The 22,294-nt window shown below is 40.1% G+C and overlaps 1 protein-coding gene across 1 annotated transcript; it reads left to right on the forward strand.

Moving 5' to 3' along the window:
- Positions 1 to 7,008: 7,008 nt before the first annotated feature.
- On the forward strand, positions 7,009 to 20,025 carry LOC113544533 (interleukin-1 receptor accessory protein). The gene is made up of 11 exons (XM_034310621.2): positions 7,009 to 7,151; positions 9,385 to 9,470; positions 12,109 to 12,385; positions 12,624 to 12,798; positions 13,609 to 13,777; positions 14,103 to 14,171; positions 15,001 to 15,133; positions 15,299 to 15,447; positions 16,870 to 17,013; positions 17,199 to 17,342; positions 18,038 to 20,025. The coding sequence occupies exons 1-11, from the start codon at positions 7,135 to 7,137 to the stop codon at positions 18,532 to 18,534; spliced, it is 1,860 nt and encodes a 619-aa protein (XP_034166512.2). The 5' UTR covers positions 7,009 to 7,134; the 3' UTR covers positions 18,535 to 20,025.
- Positions 20,026 to 22,294: the final 2,269 nt, after the last annotated feature.

A 22,294-nucleotide genomic window follows, 5' to 3' on the forward strand; every position in this document is an offset into this window, starting at 1 on the left:
GTGCATGTGTACCAGTGTTTGATTATACGCCCGCACCACACAAACAAAACAGACTTAGCTTGCTAGCTATGTTTTCTCTGGTAGCTTATGAGCTAGCAAATAAAAAAACAATTTCTTCTTAGCAGTAAGAATTTTACATTTTAAAATAACCTTTTTTCAGGTATTCTAGCAAGCATTTATAATAAACATTATGTGCTCTTCCTGCACATAATAGTTTATTAACTAGGTGGCTAGCAAAATAAACATTAGCTATGCTTCTTCCAGCAATATATTAGCTAGCTTTTTATTAGCCAGTCGATATATTGGTAGGTTAGCAGCCAGATGTCTTTTAAAACCCTTTAATATGTAAATTCATTCTGAGTTTCTGTGTGTGAGGTTTTAAGTTCAGTCTCTACGTAACTGCTACTGTTAGCAAAGTGTAGTGAAGATAGCTGAAAGTAGCCTGTTTGGTGACAACGGATGTTTTCTGACTGAGGAAAATTCCCAGTTCATAATTATGAATAATGAATGTTATATGAATGGACAATACAGAGTTAAAGGTACTTTAAATAAGTACACTTTCAATATAGAGGAATAAAATGCCTACTGCAAGCAAATTGCTTACTACAAAACAACATACAGCACAGAAAGTACTGAAAATAGATACTCCTGAGGAGTCTCAACCCACAAGTGTGTCAACTTCACCTCAGTCTATATATATATAATAGCAAAATATCAGCTAGCATTTAGGGAAGTTCCATCTTCAGAGGAAAGCTATGCTAGCTTAGTTAATGCTAGCACAACAGAGTAGCCCTAAAAGAAACCTTTTTCTCCTTTTTTGGGCCGAAATTGGATGACTTCATATTCAGTAAACCATCCCATAAATCAAAAAGTGTTTTCAATTTAGCCTCATTTGGGAAATTGAGGTGTTATTCTAGTTTTAGCTTGATTCAGAAATTTAAAAAAAAATAGCTGGGACTTTACTTTGTCCAGGGGCTTGTCCCCTTTTAGGGTGTGTTGAGCTAATTAGCCACCTCGATCCCCTTTTTTTCTGAGCATTTTGCCAAATATGGAACATCGTATTTATTTGTCATGAACAGCTCTGCAATAAATAAACCCATTCAGTTAAAGCCAAAGAAAGTTTTGACCAACTTACTGAGTTAGAAAATACTGTTGAGAGTTTTTTTTATATATATATATATATATAATTATACCACTGCTTGCTAACAACACATTTGGAGACAGCACTCAGGAACCAGAATTAATTTGTTTGGCTACCATGGTCAATGCTATGACAGTGTCAGTAACAGTGTTGTAGTATTCGAGACCAGATGGTCCATATTTTCACGGTCTTGTTCTTGTCATGGACTCAGGAGCATTTGGACCCGGGAGCATTTGGTCTCGACTACAACACTGGTAGTAATGTAGCTGTAGACTTCTGACTAGAATAATTCAATACGCACTGCTCATTTCATTTACTGACTTTACACAAACTTGAATTTCTCACCTTCATCCATACTGACAATACTGTCCACTAAAAGGTGGTATGCAAGAGCTCAAGAGCTCAAAAGCACAAAAGTTACAGGCTACAATGTAAATGCTACAATGAAAACTTCAAGGCTGCAATGTAAATTGTAAATGCAACACAGTTTACAAAAACAAGGCTTTTTACTAAAGCTTTCAGTGCATATCCAAATATATGACTAGGATCTTGAAGCATATTTTACAGGTCAGCTGCATAGTAAACAGCTGGGTTGTAAACAATAATGGACAAGTATGGACAGCCCAAAGAGCTATGAGACAGCACTATGTTCATAAACATGGATCCATGCCTGGAGAGACTAATATAAATCCCACACACGGATATTTGCGTTAGAAATGCTTTCACTACTCATGGAAGTGGACTAAGGGTAAGTAAATGCATTTGGTGAAAATTACTTCACAGTGGTCATAATCCAGATTCTGTCAAAATGAATAGACCACTTAATTAACTGTTAAAAGATTCATTTTCAAAAATGACATGTACGTAAATAAATGCTAGTTGTTAAAAGATGCTCTTCTAGTTGCTGATAAATACTAGTATATAATTTCTCCAAAACTTAAATGTGAGGAATTTCCTGTCATTACTCCCACTTTCTTATAGCTACACAGCTCTGGAAATTTGTGACCAGTCAGAGCAAAAAATACAACAGTCAGCAGAGATTTGGAAAAAAAAAATAAGTGGCTTTCAGTACTTTCTAGCTACTTCTTCTGATCTGACCTCACTGTACTTTAAAACTTTTAGGTTTTCAGATACACAGTTGGAGAAGTTGGCATGGTCTCTTCAAGCCATTCTCTATGAGTCTCTCATGAGATATGAAATCACAATGGAATCATGGTACTACACTTAACCCGATGCACAGTAAGAATTCTTGAAGATGTAAGCTAGTCCTGAGTGGAGTAGGTAGTCTGAAATAGACTTGGCCCGGATTATCTGTAGCAGTTTATTCCCGAGTGTGAACAGTCCATGGGAAGGGTAAGAGAGATTTCCTCCTGATGCTGCAGATCTTCCTTATACACTGTTTGGTGTAGATGTCCTCAATGGGAGGTAAATGGGACAAAGTGATGGACTGGGCAGACTTCACCAAGCAGTTCAGTGCATTCCTGTCAGATACGAAACAGAAACATGCACATTTCAGCCCTTTTTAGTCTTGTTAGGAAGTAGATGTAGGTGTTCAGGGTCCTTCATATACACTCCCAGGAACCTGACGTTGCTCACTGTTTCTATTGTTGCACCATCAATGAGTAGATAGATCTCAGTTAGTCGGGTCCTTCAGACGTCAACAATGATCTCTTTAGTCTTTAGTCTGACATTAAGTGAGAGATTATTGTCAAGCAAGCTGTGTCATTGCTGTTGGTGATGAGGCCCATAATAGAGGTGTTGTCAGAAAAGTTGATAATGTGTTTGCTGTGATGTTTGGCAACACAGTCATGAGTAAGCAGTGTATACAACCTGGGGTGGTTCCGGTGTTCATGGTGGTGGAATGGGATGATGGATCCTATGCTGGATCATGGCTTTCTGAGGCTTGCTGCTCAGGAAAGTACACTGAATAGCTCAGTCTGAGCGAGTGGAGCTTGTGGAACAGTGTATTTGTGATGTTGCATGCTGAGCTGAAGTTGGAACAGCATTCTAATGTAAGAGTCCTGTTTGCCCATGTGGGATGAGGCTAGGGGTTTAGCAGAAGATATGGCATCTGTAGAGACATGGTTTTGCCGTACACGTACTGGTGAGGATTACCAGTTGTTTGAAGCGCTTCATGACTACTGGGATGAGAGCAGCAGGTTGGTAATCATTCAGTTTCGGACATGTAAACGTCTTTGGAAGATGGTGGCTGATTTGAAGCAGGTGGGGACAAAAGTCTGCACCAAGGAGTTGCTGAAGATGTCTGTGAAGACTTCAGTCAACTCCTGCACCCTCAGCAGGGCTTTCCTGTTTCCTAATGTCAGCCCTTGGTCACAGGGGAAGGTTATAATTCTTACTGCTATCTATGTGTTTGATGTTTCAAGCTGGTCTTGGGAGTCTTTTAAAGCTTCTGGAAGGGAGGCGTCATTGGCGCAGGCCTTGGATCTCTTGATGCCATGATGGTGAGTTGATTCTTGGTGTTTTCACGCATTGTGTGGACCTCTGTGTATGTAGACCTCTGAATACAGCCAGTGCCTCTGATTGGGCTGTGAGGTGACAGTGAAGGTGATCACAACACCATTGCTTATGTAGCCAGTAATCAATTTGACACTGTCCTGTATTTTGGACCTTTAGGTAGAAATGCCCCGAGCCGCATCATCATTTGGCAGATGTACAAAACGGACAAGCAGGGTGCAAACATCTGGCTGCAAACATTTCTCTGCTTTACGTGCAGTGCTCTAAAAATCTCTAACGGCATCAGATTCACGCCTTCCCACTGAAATTGAATCTTTTTTTAGCAGAAGTATCATACCATAATTGCAGTAGCTGAAAATAGCATCATTTAGACACAGATTATTTAGCTAACATTAACCACTTAATCTGTCAGCTTTACATTCATTTACTTAATTATAGCATATGTTCAGTAAGTACATCAATATCTCATCCGATCTGTTATGACTACCAAAGCAACAGGAGAGGAGAGAAAGTTATACAGAGAGAGACAGACAGAAAGAGAAAGACAGTTGAGCAGTGAATTAGAGAGACTGCATTCGACAGCAGCACATCTGCTATAAAAACTCCTGACAGAAGCTGTTAACATCACAGCTTTGTGTGTGTATGTGTGTGTGTGTGTGTGTGTGCAGAGGAACAGTATGACAGTGTTAGTGATGAAATAGAGGCAATCACACTCAGCCATTACTCTAACACACACACACACACACACACACACACACACTACTGCTGACTTAGGTCTGATTTGCTTACAGTAAATTACAGCTAGGACCTGGGTAAAGTATGTGTGTGGCTGATCTCTGTGTGAGATACATTTAGATCTATATTGGTCTGTGTATATTTGTGACTTACTGCCTTCTGGGGTGTGGCATCAGGGATATCCATCACTGCGAATCACAGACACCACAGTATTCCTGGGATAGGCTCCAGATCCACCATGATCCTGACCAGGGTAAAGTGGTTTCTGAAGATGAATGAACGAATCTGTGTGTGTCTGTGTGTGTGTGCTCACATTAGGGGTCGTCACAGTGGATCACTGGCCCGTATATTTGATTCTGGCACAGTTTTTACACCGGATGCCCTTCCTGAAGCAACCCTCCCCAATTTTATCCAGGCTTGAGACCAGCACTGAGAGCGCACTGTGGCTGGGGCTGTGGCTGTGGCTGGGGTTGGGGTTGGTTCCCTGGCTGGGAATTGAACCTGGTCCATAGCGGTGAGAGCTCTGTGGCCTAACCACCAGTCCTCCAGGGACCCTACTGTATACATTAATACTCCCCTGAAAATGAATGCCTAATTCTGACTTCTAGTATTTAATCAACATTTAATGGTTGAGTTGAGGGTGTTGAGTTGCCACTCAGCCTCATGTTAGGCCAAAAATAATTGCTGTACGCAGAGCAACTGGGAACTTGGTGATGTCATGCTGCCTTAGTGTTATATAAGAATTATGATAAATTTGATAAATAAAGAGTTATGATTGAATTTTCCTGACCTAGAAGTAAATTTAGTTATGAGTGGGCCTTGCTTACCAAGCTTCCCACTCTGTACCTACCAAAACCCTTTCATCATGGTGGACACGTCATCATGGTGGACACGGTTTGTATCAGTGATCAACTGAAACAAATGTTTTTTTGTTTTTTTGTTTTTTTTTTAATAAATGCAGCTTATTTTTTAAAGAACACGTGAAGGCAGGATCAATGCTCTTAAAAAACTCCAACTTTCCAAATAGTAATAATGACTTTTGAACGCCGAAGTCAGAAATTTCCACTAAGGCATAACTGTAGCATGATAACAGTTGACCATTGATACCCCACCAGATGAAGATCCCAACTGTTACTGCAATTTGCATTTCTTTACTTAATGAAATGTTTGTCCATTAAAAAACATAAAGGCCCTGTGATGGACTGGTGTCCAGTGCAGGGCATCGAGTGTTCCCAAGATCCAGATCCACCGCATCACTTGAATGAATGAATGAACGAATGAATGAATGAAACTACAAAACAAAACATAACCACTTCACATTGTCTTATATTTAGCCATCGACTAATTAGTAATGGTTAAGCATTAACAGGCCATTTAGTCATGTTAGCTGGACCTTTAAAGGGATAGTTCACCCAAAAATGAAAATTCTGTCATTAATTTCTCCCCTCACGTCATTCCAAACCCATAAGACTTTTATTCATCTTCAGAACACAAATGAAGATATTTTTAATGAGACCTGGGAGATTTCTGTCTCTCCATTGACAGTCCTAGGCATCGTAAAAGTAATCCATATGACTCCAGTGGTTTAATTCCAATTTTATGAACCGATTTGAATGCTTTGTGTGCGCAAAATAACTAAAATTAAGTCTTTATTCACAAAACATCATCTTCAGCATACATCTCCGACGCCCATTAACGAGAGAACCACGACGTGCGTGTTGTGTTGACGTGAGAGCGGACGTTCTCGTGATACAACCAGACCCGGAAGCGCTGCACTGTTTACAGCAGAGGAAGAGGAACGCTGTATGCAAGCTTCATTCATTACATTTTAAGATGACTTTGCATTTCCTGGATGCCAGAACCTTGAGAAACTTCCTCTGCTGTAAACAATGCAGCTCTCGCGTCAACACAACGCGTACGTGTCGTGGTTCTCTCATGAACGCGCGTCAGAGATCTGCAGGATTGAAGATATTTTGTGAATAAAGACTTAATTTTAGTTATTTTGCGCACACAAAGCATTCGGATCGCTTCATAGAACTGAGATTAAATCACTGGAGTCACATGGATTACTTTTATGAACTTTTTGGAGCTTGAAAGTTTTGGTTACATGGACTGTCAGTGGAAGAACAGAAATCTCCCAGATTTCATTACAAATATTTTCATTTGTGTTCCGAAGATGAACGAAAGTCTTATGGGTTTGGAACGATGTAAGGGGAAGAAATTAATAACAGAATTTTAATTTTTGGCTGAACTATCCCTTTAAGCAAGGAAGTTTATGTAACTGAACCTTTACAAATTTTAGTCTGATACCAAAATTCTTGTTTGGGTTCATGCTGATTTCCAAATTATATATTTATCCTGCATGCCACTGCATCTCTGGCAGTTTCCAGGAATTATATGAAATTCCATGAAGATACAGACAATGCTTTATTTATTTATTTATTTATTTGATATGTAAAAAGGTATATGAGGTCAACTTAAGGTATGATCAAGTATGTGACTATTTCATTTTCTTTTCGGATACACTTCCCTGTGTGGACTTGCATTGAGCTCAAATGGAATGAACCCCTTTCCAACATGGCGGACGCGTTGACGTAGCGTCTAGTTTGGCTTCCGTGTTGCAGGGCATTGTGGGAATTGCAGTCTCTCGCAGCACGGGGTTTTCCGTAGGAGGAGCCTGACGATAAGGGCGCTACATTTCCGTTCACAACTCACACTGAGCCGAAGGAGCCAGGACCAGTCCGGATACGCGTGACACGGAACCGAAACGCGCGAGCCCGTGAATGGAGCGTGTTATCCGGTAAGACGCGCTGCACTGAACACGCCGGCACGCGCTGTGCGTGTTTGCGCACGTGCGTGCGTGTTTAAGCAGCGCTCTATCTCTCTCTCTCTCTCTCTCTCTCTCTCTCTCTCATTCTTTTTTTTTTTTTTTTTATTATGTCGCGTGCTGTTTGTTATAAATAATGATGCGGTTTATGGTGCTGAGTTTGATCACGTGTGTGGCAAAATGAACCCTTAATTAAAGCAAAGGATAAATGCTAATTAATTTATTAACTATAACTAATTATAATGAACAGCTCTGTAGGAGAAGAGAGAGAGAGAGAGAGAGAGAGAGAGAGAACACACTGAGGTTGGAGCTAGTTTCATAAGAGGGATTGCACAATCTGTCATTTCCGTTGTCAAGTGTGTGTGTGTGTGTGTGTGTGTGTGTGTGTGTATATACACACTATACTAACAATAACATTTTGCAGTGTTATTTAATATTTCATTAAAGGTGTTGTTACTTAGCAAATTAAACTATATCCTCGCTGATATGATGAAGTTTTCCAGACTGAGACTTTAAAATGTAGTTTATTGAAAATTTGTGGAAGGAGTCTCCAGTGTCAGCGTCAGTCATTCTTCAGGACACAGAAGTTCGCTCTTGATAAGCTGCGTATTTTATGATGTTATGGAACAGGAACGCCTGTTTTGTTTTGAGGAACATTAAATGTAACTATAAATGGATAAAAAAAAAAGTATGACGTGTCGTACATAAACAAAATAATAATTGTAATCGCTGGCAAATCGCTGCGGTATAAGAGGAATAACGCAATGCGTGACGTGCTGTTATTGGAAAATAATCGACTTCGAGGTAGTCGGGTCGCATCACACCACAGCACCCTGTCGTTGATTATTTCAGTATGTAGCAAAGAAAAAACGTGAAATATTTGTGTAATTTATGTTATTTGTATAAATAATTTGATTTATCTAAATATATTTCTATATGAAAATGTATAATAATTATTTATATGAATATTTATGCAACTATATTTATACATGAAAGTATATGATAATTATTAAGATTAATTTTTATATTTAAAAAATATCTTTTTTTAAAGTAATATGGCCGCTACATCAAAAGGAAATCAGTGCGTATATCTGGTAACCTGTTTATCTTGTAATTTTGTGTTTATGGTAAATGAAGTTAAGACCCAGACAATTTAAACAGCACTCAGCAATTCAGTAAAAAAAATTCTAACAAATTGTTTAACACCTGATTTTGATTTGCATATTTTTTCCTCATTAAAATATAAATGTATGTAGGTTATAAGCGAGTCCACTACTTTTTCAGTGTGTAAGAAATCAGGGGTGCAGAAAACAGTAATGTCTCCACTTTAAAGTATTTAAATGTAAAGCTACCACCACCATGTTTCAAAAACAAACAACTTTAACAAACTAATTTAATATAATTAATATTACAGCATTCATAATGTAACAAAAATATCTTGAATGGATTCTCTGTTTCTTAAATACTGGGTTTAATGAGTGTTGTGTGTGTTTACAGTTGTGGTGTGTGTGTGTGGGTGTGTGTGTGTTTAGTACACACTGTAATTGCCTCTTAGATTGAGCAGCTTATTGATCAAACACAGAATTTGATTAATCAGTGTAGTGTGTGTGTGTGTGTGTGTGTGTGTGTGTGTGTGTGTGCGCGCACTGCCACAAACAAGAGGCCTCTAAGTGCTTTACGTCTGACTTGAATCAATTAAGTGTCCTTGTAGCTTTTGCATAATTGGCATTCCAGATTTCCCATAATGCTTTTCAATGAAATTAAAGCACACCATTATGGAGGATTTTGCGTGTGTGTGTGTGTGTGTGTGTGTGTGTCCGTCCTTCACATCCTCCTTTCATCTCCGCTCACTTTCTCCATCCTTACTTTCTCATTCCCTCCATCATCACTTTCTCTATCACTTTCTCAGTTGCTACATCCTTTACTCACTGACCATCTCCATGTGAGTAGTTGTGTGTGTGTGTGTGTGTGTGTGTGTGTGTGTGTGTGAGAGTGATGGATGCTGGATGCTGCCGTGGTGGCACAGGGGACCCATCGCTCTCATCCTCTCAGTGGATCTTCCATTACTGTCTGGCACACACACACACACACACACACACACACACACACACACAGATATCCCTGTCTCTGTTATTAAATCATCCATATCTCAATGAACCCTGTTCCTCTAATGCTTCTCTCTCTCTCTCTCTCTTTTTTTTTTCAGGATGTTCGTCTCCATTCTCCTCTTCCTTTGCTTAATGTGGGTGGTTCATGCCACCCTGTTAGAAGCCCCGCCCACTAGCCAATCAGGTAAGAGCTTTGATAAGGTAATCATAAATGTGGCTCCTCCTTCTCTTCATCCTGCTGCCAGTTTTAAGTTTAGCACAATCGCTAAAATGACTAATGTTTTAGTAAGGTTTAAAACAGACTCTCTTCCCTACAAAGACTAAATAAATATCATCGTTGTTCCATTCTGGATGTGTCCCAAACTACAAGTTCTTATTCAGTACAAAGGTTAAATAAATACTAGGGGTGTAACGATACACTCGGGTTATGATTCTATTCGATTCACGATACTGGCTTCACAATTCATGATTCAATTCGATTCTCAGAATGTTTGAAAAAAAAAATTTGAATGAAGAAAAATTTGGACTGAAAAGACTTTTTTTTTAAATTTCTGGATCATAAACAATGCAAAATAATGTCAAAAATAAATTAAAAATTGATATGAAGAGAGCTTTAATATTGTAAACAAAATATAATACAGGTTCACCATATCTTAAAAATAAATAAATAAATAAATAAATTCTCCCAAAAATTTGATTGAATAAACAGTGTCTCTGACCCAGGGGAAAATGATGGATTGAAACATAATGAGCTCCGTAGCAGCACTTGAGGCATCATTTTAACTGAATATAGAGCTCCAAAGTCAGTTAAAATGCCAGCCTTCTGTGGCCTCTTTTCCAGAAGTGCTGGGCTGGTGTTATTTGAAAGCTACTGAAGAGCTGTTATTAAATGATATAATGTAGTTGTGTAACAGTATAACTGATATACTGTCTGTCGGTCGTTGCGATCTGCCGCTATCGTCCAGCGTGCTCTCTATATATTCTGTGCAGATGCGTAATTAATAGAATGATGATATATACAACGTGAATTGTACATTCCCATGATGCACTTCACAATCGTGAAGTTTTTTTGCATTGTGATGCATCGTGTCACAATATATCACTACACGGCTAATAAATGCCATCATTATTCCACTCTGGATGTGGCCCAAACCACACTTCTTATTCACTACAAAAGCTAAACATATACCGTCGCTTTTCCAATGTGGGTGGACATGTTCCAAACCACAGACTCTTATTCAATACTAATGTCAAACAAATACTCATATTAATTTCACCGTAGACTTTTTATTATTTGATATTAACTGACCACTCTTGTGTTATTCATGAGTTTAGTGACACCTATTTGAAATTAACAATATAAAAAAATTTACATTTTCATTTGACTTTCACACACGTATTATTCAGGAAAGACTATAAAATGTCACACTCCCTAAATAGTGCACTACGTAGTGAACAGGCTGGGGTTTATGATGTACAGTGGGCCAGCGGCATACAGCATTGCAGTGTGGTTCTTCTGAAACACAGATGATCCGTGTGTGTGCGTGTGTGTGTGTGTGTGTGTGTGTGTGTGTGTGTGTGTGTGTGTGCGGGAAGGGGATAGTGAGTGTGCGTCATATATTCTGTTCTGACGCAGAATTGTAAATCAGTTATATTATGTGTGGTGATGTTAGCATGCAGACTGTACTAGCATAAACCAAAGCAGCAATATACCTGTGTGTGTGTGTGTGTGTGTGTGTGTGTGTGTGTGTGTATTTATGCACATGGTATGTAGGGGGAAAAAATGTATACAGTCTTTAGTGCACAATTGTAAATTCATTCATTCAGAAAGCCCTGTGTGTGTGTGTGTGTGTGCGCGCTAAGTTCCGTGTGTGTGTGTACGTGTGTGTGAATTTACACTGCTGTAATTGATTTTGGACTTTCTAATGTTTTACAGTACAGCCAACATTGATATAGGATAGAATATTGATATAATGTGTGTGTGTGTGTGTGTGTGTGTGTGTGTGTGTGTGAATAAATGTCCATGTCAGAGATGAGAGCGTGATATTGATTTTTGTATAGTTATTGCTTATTCTGTACACTCTGCTTCCAGCACTCATCACACACAGCCTGTTGTGTGTGTGTGTGTGTGTGTGTGTGTGTGTGTGACTATAAGACATATTGTACAGTCCCCATCAAAAGTATTGGAACGGCAAGGCCAGTTCTTTTGGTTTTGAAATACACTAAAGGCAAACGACGATAGATCAGAATTTCAGCATTCATTTTCTGATATTTACATCTAAATGTGTTAAACTTAGAACATGGCACCTTGTGTTGGAACCCACCAATTTTTCAAGTGATCAGAAATATTGGAACATGTGACTGACAGGTGTTTCTTGTTGCCCAGGTGTGTCCTGTTAGATTGATTGTTTAAATAATTAATAGCTCTGAATGTCTGCTCTTGGTCTGAGCCCTGGGTTTTTCCTGTGAAGATTGAATTTGTTGTTAAAAAGGGTAAACCAACATGTAGACCAGAGAGCCGTCTATGGGAGAAAAACAAGCCATTTTGAAGCTGAGCAAAGAGGGAAAATCTATCGGAATCTCAATGTTATGCTAAAATCATTTCAGAAATGAGTTAGCATTTGTGTGTTAGCATGCTAGCATTGGCATGTTAGCATACTTTGCACATCTCAGCATAGGACAATGTTTTAGAGTACTGTTTGTAAGCATTCCTTCTGGAGAGAATGCTAGTTGAGGAAAATATGGCATGTATGTTTGTGTTAATTTTACACTGTGATTGAAAATGTGATCATCTTCTGTGCGTGTGTGTGTGTGTTTTTCAGGTCCACAATGTATGAACTGGGGTGTGTATGAAAGGGAAAAGGTGAGAGTGTATGAGGGTGAAGCGGGGAGAATACACTGCCCGCTCTTCTCACACCCGAAGCTGTATAACTACGCTCAGATCCAGAGCACGGGACACACACTGCTCTGGTACCGACATACACACGAGCTGGAGGAGCCGGTTGACCTGAGCCTCCCAACGTTCGTCAAACACAGAGACGCACTGTGGATACAGCCGGCCAGCATGCAGGACAGAGGAGAGTACATCTGCATTCTCCGGTACACACACACACACACACACACACACACAGACACACACACCTAGTAACAAATATCTAACTTAACATTCTTTATTTGTATGTTACAGAACGATACACTTACCCGAAACACACTAACAACTAGGCTTAACTTGCTTGACTGCTGAAGAAGCATGCCCATGTGTGTAAACAAATTAATAAATGGATGTTACAGTTAGACTAATATTGAAATAATAATGCTGTAGTCCATGTGTGTGCAGGAACATGTCATCGTGTGTGAAGATCGGTGTAAGACTGGATGTGGTTCCCCGTATGGGCGACTGTGACGACACACTGCACCGTAACTTCTCCGTCCCATTGCAGAGCAACTACACACTTCGCTGTCCCAACGTTCAGCACCTACCAAGCAAGACGTACAACGTCGTCTGGTACCATGTGAGTTTGAGTGTGTGTGTGTTTGTGTGTGCTCTAAGGTTGTACAGGATACAGTACAAAAAAGTATCACAGTGGCAATTTACTGCCAAGAGTATGATATCGTAGTTTTTTTTAGTATGATACTGTAGTGTTTTGTTACGAAACCGTAGTGTTTTGTTACGAAACCGCAGTGTTTTATTACGATACCGAAGTGTTTTATTACGATACCGACGTGTTGTAGTACGATACGGAAGTGTTGTAGTACGATACGGAAGTGTTGTAGTACGATACCGACGAGTTTCAGTACGATACCGTAGTGTTTTATTACGATACCGACATGTTGTAGTACGATACCGCCGTGTTTCAGTGCGATACCGCCGTGTTTCAGTGCGATACCGACGTGTTTCAGTGCGATACCGACGTGTTTCAGTGCGATACCGACGTGTTTTTGTACTATACCGACGTGTTTCAGCGCGATACCGACGTGTTTCAGCGCGATACCGTAGTGTTTTATTGCGATACCGTAGTGTTTCAGCGCGATACCGTAGTGTTTTATTGCGATACCGACGTGTTTCAGCGCGATACCGACGTGTTTCAGCGCGATACCGTAGTGTTTTATTGCGATACCGTAGTGTTTCAGTGTGATACCATAGTGTTTTATTGCGATACCGTAGTGTTTCAGTAGGTTTTCACTCTTTAACTATTGTATCAGTGCTAGAATTGTGATAATGTGGTGATATCGTTATTAAGGTCAGATCTTTATTACCGTGATTTATTACTGTGATAACACTGTGTTTGTGTGTGTGTGTGTGTGTGTGTGTGTGTGTGTAGCACTGTAAGAGTGACTTTTTCGACCGCATCTACAGGGATGTGCGCAATCACGAGCTGATGATCTATCAGATGTTCTATTTTTACGTCGGCCCTTACACCTGTGTCGTCACCTACCAGAGCAACGGACACACACTCAACTACACACATACCATCACCCTCAGAGCCGTGTGTATGACTTAACGCACACACACACACACAAATACACTAATACAAATACTGCAATCATTCATCTTCCTGCCTGTCTTTAAAACAACTTCTCTGATGTTTTACACTGTACTGCATTCAGACAGCCTAGATATGCTAACTCTCTAATGCTGAAACATAACGCTAGCACGCTAAAACACTAGTGCAAACAAATAGCCAATGTATGCTAATGACAGCCTTTGTGTTAGTCTGTATGCAGTACTGGTCCTCAAGGATACTTATGTGTCTCTTTCTCTTCTTCTCTGTGTGTGTGTGTGTGTGTGTGTGTGTGTGTGTGTGTGTGAGAACAGCCAACGGTGAGGCCAAAGAGCCAATGATTTGGAATCCAGCTGTTAATGATATTTACACTGTCAGTGTGGGTGAGTCTCAGGAAATTAATCTGATGGTGGTGGCCTGATGTGAAGCGGATTTACTGTTATGAACCAGAAGCTTATGATTATTTTCTGCTTGTCCCAAAGTGTTTTATTCCTCTTACACCACAGCAGTTTGCCAGACATGAATGAATAAATATTTTTTCCTTATTAATGAACAACACCTCATACTTTTTATCCATTTATGTTTACGTTTAATGTTGGGGAACATCCATGAGAGAAGTTCTTTCACCAGCCTTTTTTTTTTTTTTAATCTGAAGTTATTCAGATGCATTTTATTCATTTTTTTTTAAATATTTGATTACATAAAATTAATTTCATGTTGTAATCAATATAAGAACCGTATCGTACAAGGATTGCCATTCTTTGATTTTAATTAATCCAATTTTTCATACATTTTTACTTTGATATTAATATATTTGAACAAGTGTTTGAACAAAAAAAGCTGAGTTTTTGTGTAAGTCTGACCTGAGCGTGTGGAACAGCGAGGAAAGAAAGCTATTTGTGAGTTTTCTGAAGCCATTGGGCTTCCGTTCTCATGCTGCGCACAGATCACGCTCCACTCGCCAGCTTGCGATTCAAGTTGAATTTTGAGACTTTGCGGGGGGCGGGAATAAGATGTTTGTTCCCATGGCCACGATTGGTCACTCTCAGCCTCATTCTCGATGGCCGACCTCGCACTCCCTATCAGTGATACCATTTAAACGCAATACGTTTTATTAGAGCCATTAATGTATGACAAAAGCTAGCAAAAGCATAGTGACTCCATCTATAGGGGTAATGTGCTAAGCGGTGGGTTTCTGTGGTAACGCTACAGGCAAGGATGCAAAGTTGGCGTGCCGCGCGTTCCTGCCATACCTTAATGACGAGGAGCCGCAGGTGTGGTGGAGCATCAACAATAAGACGCTGGAAGAACTGTCAGAGCCTCGATACTCCTCACCTGCAGTCAGGTACACACACACACACACACACATGTACCACCTCATCGACAGCTACGCACACATGGTGTGATGCTGAAGGCCTTCAAATCCCAGTATTTGCATGATAATTGTTTTTTAATCCTGTGTGTGTGTGTGTCTGTGTGTGTGTGTGTGTGTGTGGGTGTGTGTGCACAGGGTGCTGGAGGATGATTATGGTGACCGTAAAGTGGAGAGAATCTTGAATGTGTCACCGTTTAAAGAAGAAGATCTGCACAAAGAGTTTCGCTGCTCTGTTCAGAACAGCAAAGGATTTGACAGCAAAGTCGCCACACTGAAGGAGGAGGGTAAACACACACACACACACGCACACACACACACACACACACACACAAAAACATGCCAAGCTAGTAAACCTCAGAGCTGACACTATATATTTCCCAATGTCCCAAATTTCCCAAAAAAGCTTATGTTCCCAAAATCCTTTAGCACTTTTCCATTGGACGGTGTAGCAGAGCTCAGCAAATTACCCATAATCCTCCATGTTGTTGTTATTTCCACTGCCAAGCAAGCCCTACTATACCTAAGTACACTATATGGCCACAAGTATGTGGACACCTGACCATCACACCGGTATGTGGTTCTTCCCCAAACTGTTGCCACAAAGTTTGAAAGAAACAGTAGTAGAACGTCTCTGTGTGCTGTAGCATTACAGTTTCCCTTCACTGGAACTAAGAAGCTCAAACCTGTTCCAGCATGACGATGCCCCTGTGCACAAAGCGAGCTCCATGAAGACATGGTGTGTGAAGGTTGGAGTGGAAGAACTCGAGTGTCCTGCACAGAGCCCTGACCTCAACCCCACTGAACACCTTTGGGAAGAACTGGAACACCGACTGAACCCCAGACCTCCTCGACATCCCAACATCAGCGCCTGACCTCACTAATGCTCTTGTAGCTGAATGAACACAAAAATCTAGTGGAAAGCTTCCCAGAAGAGTGGAGATCTGGAATGGGATGATCAACAAGCACATCTGGATGTGATGGTCAGGTGTCTACAACCCTTTGGCTGTATAGTGTAGCTGTCCTGACTTTAGTTACCCTTCTTGCCCAGGTACCATGTGATCCAAGCCAGGACGAGTGGGTGGAGCTAAAAGAGCAGCACATCCATCATAGAATAATCCTGAGAACTTTCTCAGGCTGGAGTCACTTCTGTACCAGCACAAACATCTTCATTAGAAGTGTAGAATTTATTTCTAGAATTTCTTCCTCTTTTCTTGCAGAATGATGCAGCAACATCACAGTTTTATCCAACGCTTTAATGTTTGCATTAATTTTCATTGCAGTATTTACACACATTAACCTTTTCACGTCACTCTTTAGCTTGATTTTCGATTTCTTTCCCTTGATCCAAGTAAAATCCTCCATCTTTTAGTTGGGGTAAATGGTAAACGGATGTCTATTCCCTTCGTTTGCGCCATATGCAGGATATAACATAACGGCGCTATATAATATAACGTCCTCCCTCATGTGTGCTGTAGAAGGAGATTTGAAATTCAGGCACAGATGCACAGCTGGTAAGGTTTGCAGTCGAACATCTGTTTTGTGCACACTGAGAAAAAAAAGGGAAAGTGTCGTCGATCATATCTGATCTACTAGTTTGAATTATGTTCATTATGTAATGATTGTGTGTGCTGTCTTTTTTTTTTTACATTAAAATGTGTGTGTGTGTGTGTGTGTGTGTGTGTGTGTGTGTGTGTGTGTGTGTGTAGTGTACATTCCCTCTGTAGAGCTCGGCTGTGGTCTCGGTGTGACTCTGGTTCTCGCGTTGTTGCTCTTTGTGTTGTATCGTGTGTTCTGGCTCGAGGTGCACCTTCTCTATCGCTCCTGGTTCGGCACGGACGAGAGAGACACAGGTAACACACACACACACACACACACACACACACACACACACACACACACACAGATTGAGTGACACACCTTACCTCACAGGGAACTGTTGTTGAGCTTCCACTGCAGATGTGTTCCAAACCACATGCCCTTTACAGTACATATTTTGCGTGTGTGTGTGTGTTTGTGTGTTTATGTGTGTATGTAGATGGTAAGGAGTATGATGTGTACATCTCGTACGCACGCGACACTGAGGAGGAGGAGTTTGTCATGGCAACGCTGAGGCGTGTGCTGGAGGCGGAGTTTGGATACACAGTGTGTATATTCGACAGAGACAGTCTGCCAGGAGGAAGTGAGTACACGAACCCACACACACACTACAGACTGGGAGCGAGAAAGTGTGTTGAACGAGTTTGCCGAATGATCCCGTAACATTCTCAGGTCAGCAAAGGTGGTCGTGGTCAATTTAAGCATCTGACATACAGATGCTTACAGACAATAATAGTCTGTGTAATGTTAGCTAGCTAACCAGCTAGCTATGTTATAGTAGTCCAAAGTGCTTAGCTAACCATTTTCAGTTAATGTTTTAATTTAATGTTTACAAACCAAAGTCAGTTCCTGTTTTCACTTATGTTACAGCAGCTATAAAAAGTCATTTTTCCCACCGGGTCTCTCTTTTTCATTGTCATATAATGGCATATTTTGAAAAATCTGTATATTATTATTATTATTATTATTATTAGTTTAACGTATTATAATGAGCACATTAATGTAAACCTGTGATTTGCTGTACACCACTACACCAACACCACTAGACAAATTCGCTAGCATTTGCAGGAGCTGACATTATTTTTTTCTCAATTACTTACTAAACACGATTAATTTAATTGAGTAAAACCAATAGCAAAGTTCTGCTATATTGCAATTAAACTGATGTGGTGGTGATGTCACATGATTAGATTCGTTATTGGCTGATCATATTTAGCTCTGCAAAATCGTGTGTGTGTGTGTGTGTGTGTGTGTGTGTGTGTGTGTGTGTGTGTGTAGCTGTAACAGAGGAGACTCTGCAATTCGTAAGCCGTAGTCGGCGCTTGCTGGTCATACTGAGTGCATGCAGTGCATTTCGGGATGCCCAGGCTCTCCTGGAGGTTCGGGCGGGTGTGTCTGCCATGCTGCGGGGGGGCAGCGTGAAGCTGGTGCTGGTCCAATTTAAAACGACTCACACGACACGTGACAAGAGTCACAAACGGGACACACACAAGTGCGTGAAAGAGCTGCGCCGCGCACGTATCGCTCTAGCGCTAGTCCAGTGGGAGGGAGACAAGTCTACCTCACTGACGTCTCACTTCTGGAAGAAACTGCGGCTGCAGCTGCCCGTCCGCACACCGCCACAAACAACAAAACATACACAGGATACGTCATATACCGATGAAAAACAGAAATCAGAGAGTACATTGCTAATGCTGGAATCGTTACATATGCCTAACACACATGAGAACAACAATACACCCAAAGAACACACAGACACGTTACACAAAACATAATCACCATCATCCATCACTGTCGTGTGTGTGTGTGTGTGTGTGTGTGTGTGTGTGTGTGTGTGTGTGTGTGTGTGTGTGTGTGTATATATATATATATATATATATATATATATATATATATATATATATATATATATGTATGTATAAACGTAAATGCCATGTGGGCATATCCAAAAAGTATTGTGACTCAGGCCAAGAAAATGACCCTGTATAAGGGTTAATTGCTTTTTTTTTTTTTTTTTAACGCAAAAACTACTGTAAAATTATAAATTACATGTTATATAAATGTTTTCGCTGTATTTGTTTTCACTGACAAAAAATGTATAGAAATATGAGTTAGAGTTTCATTCATTAAAAAAAGGTAACAGGTAACGCCCACTAATTCTGAAATTACGCAACTAGCCAGTGTTACAAGGAGGAGCCGTTAGTGAAGCATGTTAGCTAAACATAATCAGGCCCTTTTCACAAATACCAGAAGTACGTAGTCACAGGGTAAAAGATTTTCCGCCTAATAAACAATGACATTTCCCAGTTCACTTGTAATGAAAAGAGTTTATCCTCTTCACTGTTGTCGAAACTGAAATTCAAAAATACATTAGGACGCAACCGGAATAAATAATAATTATAAATTCTTCGTGGAGAACTTCTTTCACAGCTGTCAGGTTAACGTGGATGATAACTAGCTTCGTAGTTACGTGATGTTGTTCATGTATTATATTTCATACGTTACCATTTTAATTTATTTGCATTACTCACTTTTACAGAATGATAAAATTGTGGATAGATGAAGCAGTTAGTTAAATATCGCTGATGGCATCTGTTTGCTAACATTAGTTCCTAGTTAGCTAGGACACTCGTAATGATTTATTTTGTTATTCCGCTGAATGTCTTAAAGGTCTGCCAGATTAGCTTCGTTTCGATCTCTAAATAGCTGAAGTTAGCTATTTTAATATTAGTTTTCTACAAAATAATAGAAAATACTGACCTGACTTTGGCAGTAACAGTAGCACCAACCTTCATTGTATTATTGAAAATAAATTTTCCCTGTGAAGGCTACGTCTGGCAGCAAAAAAAAAACCAGAAGTGTTACAAGCTTGCACATTAATAGATTCATAAAATACAGTATTAAATATAATTAGCTTGGTAATGTTACGCTGAGGAGTTAACACTGAGAGTTAACTGATTTGCTAGTTAGCTAATATCACTCTATACAAAAGTATTAAATAAGCCAGGATACAGGGTACTTTGGTAAATTAACAGTATAAATATACATGTTTTATTTTTCACACGCTAGCTTTTAAGTATCTAAATGTATGGGTTTTTTTTACACAACCTGAACATTAAGCATTTCATTGTGTGTGGGTGTGTTACAGTATTCATGTCATTCAGCCATTTTATACTGCTTTGATTTTGTGATTTGATTTGATTTTGATCATGTTTCATTTCAACTGTGTTATTACAGAAATGAATAAACATCATGTTCATATTCAACTGAGTCATGCATTTCATTCACACTCATAACAGATCACTATGTAATTCACATTCAGCTCATTCATACAGGCACCTCATGAGACAGCACATACTGAATACAGGAATATGCTAATATTCTAAAGTGAATGGGATGCTAGTAAAACAAATGCTAGTTAACAACTTGGAGTAATTTCATTTGTTAGCTACCAAACCTATAATGGTTACAAATGGAGTTATGAAATAAGTTTGGGAGAAAATACCATGTCAAAAGCTCTACCTTCTTTCTTTCTTTACTTCCTATAAATTTTCATCTCTCTCTTTCTTCAATAGTGATGAAGTTTCCACTTCTTCCCTTCTTCTCTCTCAATGCTCTCAGCCCTTCTCAAAACCCGTGTCCTTCCTTTCTCTCAAAGTTTGCAGCCTTTCCCCCTTTCCAGCTCTCTCTTTGCAGCCTCCTTTACTCTGAAGGATTGCAGACAGACTTTCTCTGAATGAATGCAGATGCTGTTGCTCTCTCTCTGACAGATCGCAGACTCTCTCTCTGACGGATCGCAGACACTCTCTCTCTGACGGATCACACACACTCTCTCTCTGACGGATCGCAGACACTCTCTCTCTGACGGATCACACACACTCTCTCTCTGACAGATCGCAGACACTCTCTCTCTGACGGATCACACACACTCTCTCTCTGACGGATCACACACACTCTCTCTCTGACGGATCACACACACTCTCTCTCTGACGGATCGCAGACACTCTCTCTCTGACGGATCACACACACTCTCTCTCTGACAGATCGCAGACACTCTCTCTGACGGATCGCAGACACTCTCTCTCTGACAGATCACACACACTCTCTGACGGATCACACACACACTCTCTCTCTGACGGATCGCAGACACTCTCTCTCTGACGGATCGCAGACACTCTCTCTCTGACGGATCACACACACACTCTCTCTGACAGATCGCAGACACTCTCTCTGCCGGATCACACACACTCTCTCTCTGACAGATCGCAGACACTCTCTCTGATGGATCGCAGACACTCTTTCTCTGATGGATCACAGACATTGTGTCTCTGACAGATCACAGACACTCTCTAAAAGGTTGAAAGCACTATTTTTCTGTCTCTAAGAATCACAACGCTCTCTCTCTCTCTCTCTCTCAAAGATCATAGACACTCTTTCTCTCTCTGAAGTATTGCAGACTCTATCTCTCTGAAGGATCACACATGCTATTTCCCTCTCTCTGAATCATCTCAGACCCTCTCTCTCTGAAAGATCGCAGATTCTCTCTCTCTCTGCAGAATAGCAGATGCTATTTTTCTCTCTCTGAAGGATCATGTACACAAACTCTCTTTCTCAATATTTCTCACTGAAGGATCGCAGATGCTATTTTTCTCACTCTGAAGGATCACAGATTAACATACCAAAGTATGCTTACCAACTTTAATTCATTTGTCTTAATTTCCAAAACATCAGAAATGCTTGGCATGATTATGAACACCTTAGCCTGCTAGTGAGTATAAGAAAGTGTACACACCCCTGTTAAAAATGCAGGTTTTTGTGATGTAAAAAAAATACGAAACCAAGATAAATCATTTCAGATCTTTTTCCACAATTTAATGTGATATAGCAATATCATTCTGAGGCTCTATCCCCGCGCTGTAAATATTCACTGTCACAACATCCCTTAGTGTCGCTCATCTCACAAAATGTGTATTTGCAGCAGACACATCATGGCTCGCTGCAAAAAAAAAGTGTGTGACACAAAAGCTTGAGGTCAAGTTTATTATATGATGAAACGCGTCCACAAAACAGTGTTGTGCTCGTGATGCTAATTCATCAAATTCGCTGATGTCCACTCCCTTTTCACACTTCATTATGTACTTAATGACCAATGACCACCTCTCCGAAGGTGGAAAGGATCTGGCAACATTTTTGAAAATGTAGTTTTTTCTCTTTTCCTGTGAACGGGAAAACATACTTTTCTGAATATGCTGAGGCTTTTTTGAAAACCCTGTACATGCCCATTGCATTTTTGCAGATATTATGAAAGTGCTAGGATTCTGTCTATCAAAGCTGCTGATACAAAAGCTTGTTACTTTGTAGCCAATAATTATTTTTATTTGATGATGTATTTGCATTTTAATTTCACTTCGTTTTATTATTACATCCTCATGTGGAGGCGTCAGAATGTTGTACGTGCTATACTGCTGCTGGATCCACCACTCTGGCACTACAAACCTCACTATGACCTGAGATTATTAATAAGACCCAAGTGTA

This window comes from Pangasianodon hypophthalmus, chromosome 14 (genome assembly GCF_027358585.1).
Source record: "Pangasianodon hypophthalmus isolate fPanHyp1 chromosome 14, fPanHyp1.pri, whole genome shotgun sequence".
Taxonomy (NCBI): domain Eukaryota; kingdom Metazoa; phylum Chordata; class Actinopteri; order Siluriformes; family Pangasiidae; genus Pangasianodon; species Pangasianodon hypophthalmus.